Genomic DNA, 6000 nt, shown 5'->3' on the forward strand with positions numbered 1-6000 from the left:
TCACTTTCTAATATGATTCCCTTTTCAGGCACTACAGACACCACCTCCAACAACACCGCAGCCGTGATTTCCACAGCGCCTCCAGCTTCCTCAGCAGTCACTTCCCCTTCTCTGAGTCCCTCCCCCTCTGCCTCAGCCTCCACCTCTGAGGCATCCAGTGCCAGTGAGACCAGCACAACACACACCACCTCCACTCCTTTGTCCTCTCCTCTTGGGACCAGCCAGGTGATGGTGACAGCATCAGGGTTGCAGACAGCAGCAGCTGCTGCCCTCCAAGGAGCTGCACAGTTGCCAGCAAATGCCAGTCTTGCTGCCATGGCTGCGGCTGCAGGACTAAACCCAGGCCTGATGGCACCCTCACAGTTTGCAGCTGGGTAAGGTGCTTTCTCATCTTGTTTACATCTGAGAAACAGCTAGGAGGTCATCCCTGGAGTAACTTACAGCGAATACTTTTTCATCACTATCTTAAGTGCAAAAAAAGACAAAAAACAAAAACAAAAAATCCTTTAAAGCTATAATCTCTTTGAAATGGGTTGCTCTATAGTAGTAGCACAAGGATTTTGATTATGGTTGGAATTAAGTTTCTTAACACTCTGGAAGGACAGTAGTCATACCTTTATTTCTAGATGAAGATACAGAACACCAGGCCACTGATTATACCTGAGTGATGGGACCAGGAAGAAAGCCCAGGATTCCTGACTCTTTATTCTTATGCTTTCTCCATTAATCTCTGAACTGTCTGCTTTCTAATTCTCAAACATAAATAAGAGATACAGTCATAGGATTCCTAATTTTATATTACCATGAAACAAATAAAAATTACTTCGTAAATATATTCCTTTCTCTGGCATTTTTTCCCTTTTGTTTTGGAAAAAAGGAGAATGAAGTAATTCAAAGAGTCAAAATGACTGCAAGTTTTACATTCTGTGTGGACCATAACCTCGTTTTGCTTTGTACAAGTGAGCGTCAAGGAAAGCAGTAACTTGGAAGTACTAACCACACCATGTAAGAGTGTAAAGAGAGTAACATATTTCCATATACTTCCCCAGTTGTATTTTCCTTTTTCTTATCCATTTGAGTATGTTGTCAAACTGACACAGGCATCTACATTGTAATAAAGTGACTGTTCTTTTGTACTTTCAGAGGTGCCTTACTCAGTCTCAATCCAGGGACCCTGGGTGGTGCTCTCAGCCCAGCTCTGATGAGCAACAGTACACTGGCAACTATTCAAGGTCAGTAGAATTTTTTTCCTTACTTAGCCTTTTTTTTTTTTTTTTTTTTTAATGGTGGAAGTCTGCTTTGCTAGAGGTGAAAGTGATGGGAAGAGATAGTTGAATTGATAATGCTCGCTAACCTGAGGACCAAGAATGTGTCCTTGTAAACAGCTTTGTAAGAGAAATATAGGTGTCGGTCTGTAAGAACAGGAAATATACTTAGTTTGGTGTATTAAGAAACCAGGACTGAGACTTCCCTGGCAGGCCAGCGGTTACGACTCCGAGCTTCCACTATAGGGGGTGCGGGTGTCCTATCCCTGGTCAGGGAACTAAGATCCCACATGCTGCATGGTGTGGCCAAAAAGAAAGAAAGAAAGAAACAAGGACTTTAATGCTGATATTTATCTTCTTATGTAAATAGACTTGGAGGCAGAATTTCCTCCTCCATTTATCTAAATAGTCATCCAAGACCCATCCCCAGGCAAACTTGACCAAGAAAAATTCTCCAGTCCCCACCCCCGCCCCTAAGAGAGCCTTATACAAGAAGGCCCTATAACGAATTAACATTGGAGCACATCGTGCAGACTTAAGGAGTACTTTTAATTCTTGTTAGGTTCTTCCCTTTGTATATCCCCATCATTATAGAGCATATATTCTCTTGGATTTTAATGTCTCTTTTCCAAGCCCAGATGGGTCCCTTTTGGCCTTAGCATGCTATCCAGTCTAAAATGAGTCTAAATCCACTCATTCTATGTATTGAGGGGTTTGATTTGTTTAACGTCGGAGCTTTGTGTTTGAAGATGCTTGCTGTTACGTGATTCAAGGAAACACTTTGAGATATCACTATATTGATCTGAGAAATTTTTCTTAAAATAATTTGGGCTTAAATGAGAGTTCTTGGGGCCAAAAATAAGCTGTTAGCAAACTTCAATTAAGATTAGTGTTTCGATGAAAAATAAATAAATAAAAGAAGAAATTAATTAAGAAATGAAAAAAAATAAATAAATTAAGAAATGAAAAAAAAAAAGATTAGTGTTTCGGCCTTCCCTGGTAGCGCAGTGGCTGAGAGTCTGCCTGCTGATGCAGGGGTCATGGGTTCATGCCCCGGTCCGGGAAGATCCCACATGCCGTGGAGCGGCTGGGCCCGTGAGCCATGGCCGCTGAGTCTGCGCGTCTGGAGCCTGTGCTTCGCAACAGGAGAGGCCACACAGTGAGAGGCCTGCGTACCGCAAAAAAAAAAAAAAAAAAATTAGTGTTTCATGGATGATATCTCTACAGTATACTGTAGACAATATTAGTTCCAGACAAATCTAAAACATGACCTAGATTACCTTACATTATATTGACTTTCTCATTGACTAAATCATATGTGAAATTGATGGTTAGATCTGTAAAGCTTTTATTATAAAAGGATTTCTTTTTGGAGTAAGATTTGTGATAAATCACGTTTTCTCTTGCATTTCGGTGTACCTCTGGTGTACCTCTGTAGTGATACTAAAAAGGCAAGATGCCTTCCATAGGGCATAACTGAGTACAGAACAGGTACTCTCTGGGAAGATCTAGAACTGGACTGTGACCCTAAGCCTGGAATCTCAGAAAACGTCAAGCTGCACCAAGACTCACTGTTCTGTACTCTTTGTGTCATCATGTTCAAAGTCAAGGACATTCCCTCAGCTCCTCTCTCTTTCTTTATATATTATGTAAGAAATCAATCATTTTTAATGCCACTAGGAAATACATGTGCCTCAAATATACATGTGAGGATGTGGTTATATGAGTGAGGGGATTGTGGGGGGTTGTCAGATACAGGAAAAGATATTAGAGTGCCCAATTATTTTAATGAAAATTTTGATGATGAAGGAGAAGCAACAGCATCACAGAAAAATTCTTACATATTAAAGCAAGTCCTAAGCTTAGAACCCACCTGCATCAGTATAGCTCTGCTTTCCTCCTACAGAGACTCATCATTCTCCTTTGTGCAGGTCATAGAAATGAAATGTTTTGAAGTAAGAAATGAATCACACCTTATACTTTATTTGTTAATATATAACTTATTTTAGAACTAAAGTCTTTTCGAAAGACAGTTTTTATCTTGTATATCACACTATGAAGTACTCAAATTTATCAGTAATGCCAGTTGGTTTGATAAAAGCTAACTATATTTTAACGCCTTAATCTCTGTAGCTAGTTTGTTTTTTGAATGGAGGTAATCTAAAGGCAGTGATCTTCATTAAAAACAAAATTATTGGATTTAACAAATATTTCTAGGTAGATGGAATAAAGTTGAGATTTCAAGATAGAAACGTGACTCTTTGATTCTCCTCTCACCTATCCTGATCATGCGCATTAAATTAGAGTTTTCAGGGGGCTTCCCTGGTGGCGCAGTGGTTGGGGGTCCGCCTGCCGATGCGGGGGGCGCGGGTTCATGCCCCGGTCCGGGAGGATCCCGCGTGCCGCGGAGCGGCTGGGCCAGTGGGCCACGGCCGCTGGGCCTGCGCATCCAGAGCCTGTGCTCCACGGCGGGAGGGGCCGCAGCGGTGAGGGGCCCGCGTACCGCAGGAAAAAAAAAAAAAAATTAGAGTTTTCAGCCCTTTAGGCTCTTTCAAAATTATAAATAAACTTTAGTTGGTGACAATATAGTGCTGTAATTAAGGGTAAAAAACTCAGTTAAGGGATGCGCTTTCTCCATCTGGGTTGTGGGAAAACTCAGTACATTTGATGTGTTGTTTGGCTTCTCTGGGATGATGCTAACATTCTCCTTCCTGCCTGTTTTGCGGGGGGTTTGTCTGTAGCTCTTGCTTCTGGTGGCTCTCTTCCAATAACGTCACTGGATGCAACTGGGAACCTGGTATTTGCCAATGCGGGAGGAGCCCCCAACATCGTGACTGCCCCTCTGTTCCTGAACCCTCAGAACCTCTCTCTGCTCACCAGCAACCCAGTTAGCTTGGTCTCTGCCGCTGCAGCCTCTGCAGGGAATACTGGACCTGTAGCCAGCCTCCATGCCACCTCCACCTCAGCTGAGCCCCTCCAGACCTCTCTCTTCACAGCGGCCTCTGCCAGCGGGGCTGCCTCCACCACCACCGCCTCCAAGGCACAGTGAGCTGGGCTGAGTGACGCCGCCAGCCCCCTTCTTCACTCCGAATGCAACTGGCTGCCAGCCTGGCTGAGACTGAAACACGTGATGGGCTTCCTCTTGCCGTGTTGCAAGGGCAAGGGAGAGGAGGGAGAGAAGAAAAAACACACGCCGGAAAAAAAAGATGGAAATGGGACAACATTTGCCTAATTTTGTAATAAAACACTGTCTTTTCAGGATTGCTTCATGGATTGGAGAACTTTCTAACCAAAAATTTAAAAAAAAACAAAAAAAAAAGGCAGAAACAAAAAATCAAAAACAAACAAACAAAAAAATAAGTGAAAGGACTACTTATCATTTCCAGCAGTCATGATGACGAGTTAAGGTGGGTTACCAATTCCAATATAGGAAGGGGATTTCTTGTTTGTCTAAATTTCTTTTTTTCTTAAAAAAAAAATCATTTTTATGGGTCTGTTGTACAGGCCATTAAGTCATAACAAGGTGTTTATAATCGTATCAATTGTGTTGGGGGTTCCTTTCTTAACTGGTACAATTTAGGCAGGCCTGTATTACTGTATCTCTATTGTTATTGTTGTTGTTGTTGTTATTGTTTTTTATATATATATATAGTTTGGACATGTTTATCTCTTGCTCCTGGATCCTATTTCAGTGAGCTCCCACACTGTGGGGCGGGAGGGTTTTAGGGTAAGGGGGACTTAACGTTCTTAATTGCGGGGAATGTTCTTGCTGGTTTCCTTATCCTTGATGACTCTTACAGAGGTGCTAGAAAATTATTTTCTTTTGCCACTTATGCAAGAGGCTTGGTGCAGAAGCTGAAGGCAGTGTGTGCAAACACTCCCACTCCACACACGCCCCCTCCCCCCCATCAGGTGGTGCCTTTGGAGCACTTTTGCGTAGGAAGGAATTCCTGCTGAACTGTAGCTCTCACTCACCCCAAATCATTGAATGACCTGAGGCCCAGATCCTGTGGTGCAACAGTGCTGCTTTCTGCTACTTTCAACAGGAATGGCTGTACATGTTGCAGGGCAGGATTTGGTTCCGAAGAGCAAAGACTACTGCAGACACCTAACTTGGTGGTTCTCCTGACTTCTTATCTCCTGAAATGCTCTACTGTTGGTGTGTTTGTTTGTTTTTTCCATTTTGTGGAAGTTTTTCATCCAAACTTCCTTTAACTTACTTGGCAAAGAACAAAATAACTTACTGAAATTGGGAAACTTTTCCCTTCTTTTGTTTTCTGAAGGAACTCTACTAGACTGTTTTCCTTTGGTTATAGATCACCGAAAGAGGTGTGATGAGAAGAGTCTGAGGTTAGCTACAGACTTTCACCAGATGGCTTATCAATTCCTCTAACCCTGACGCTCTCCTTGGTTCTCTGACTAGAGAAGGCACTCATTAGCCGGGCATGGGATCTGTAGAACCTCTGAAAGACTTTGAGCAGGAACTTTGCACACACCTCAAGTGTCTCCTTGGTTTGTTAGTGATGCTCCTGCTAGGTAGGTCTAAATGGCAATACACGTCTCTGTTCATTGTAGAAGGCGATTAGCTTCCGTAATTGTTTTCAGGGTATTTCTAGACGATGTAAATGAGCCCATGAAAAGGAAGTGTTTATGGAAGTAGATGAAGAGGAATGAGGGTAACTTGGAAATTAGATTTCCCTTTTTGTCAGTGTTCTGTTATTATAGTATCTGTATC

At 42.5% G+C, this 6000-nt stretch overlaps 1 protein-coding gene across 2 annotated transcripts in view; it reads left to right on the forward strand.

The window, feature by feature from the left end:
* Positions 1 to 4640, forward strand: part of POU2F1 (POU class 2 homeobox 1) — a gene marked incomplete at its 5' end in the record, with an annotated part of 173525 nt that extends 168885 nt beyond the window's left edge. For both annotated transcript variants that reach the window (XM_082649327.1, XM_082649328.1), the window contains 3 exons: positions 29 to 374; positions 1144 to 1232; positions 4007 to 4640. In XM_082649327.1, the coding sequence (XP_082505453.1) occupies positions 29 to 374; positions 1144 to 1232; positions 4007 to 4314 (743 nt within the window). In that variant the 3' untranslated portion in view covers positions 4315 to 4640. The remainder of the gene's footprint in view (positions 1 to 28; positions 375 to 1143; positions 1233 to 4006) is intronic.
* Between the last annotated feature and the right edge of the window lie 1360 nt (positions 4641 to 6000).

The sequence above is a fragment of the Grampus griseus genome (genome assembly GCF_964374135.1).
Source record: "Grampus griseus genome assembly, chromosome: 1".
NCBI lineage: Eukaryota > Metazoa > Chordata > Mammalia > Artiodactyla > Delphinidae > Grampus > Grampus griseus.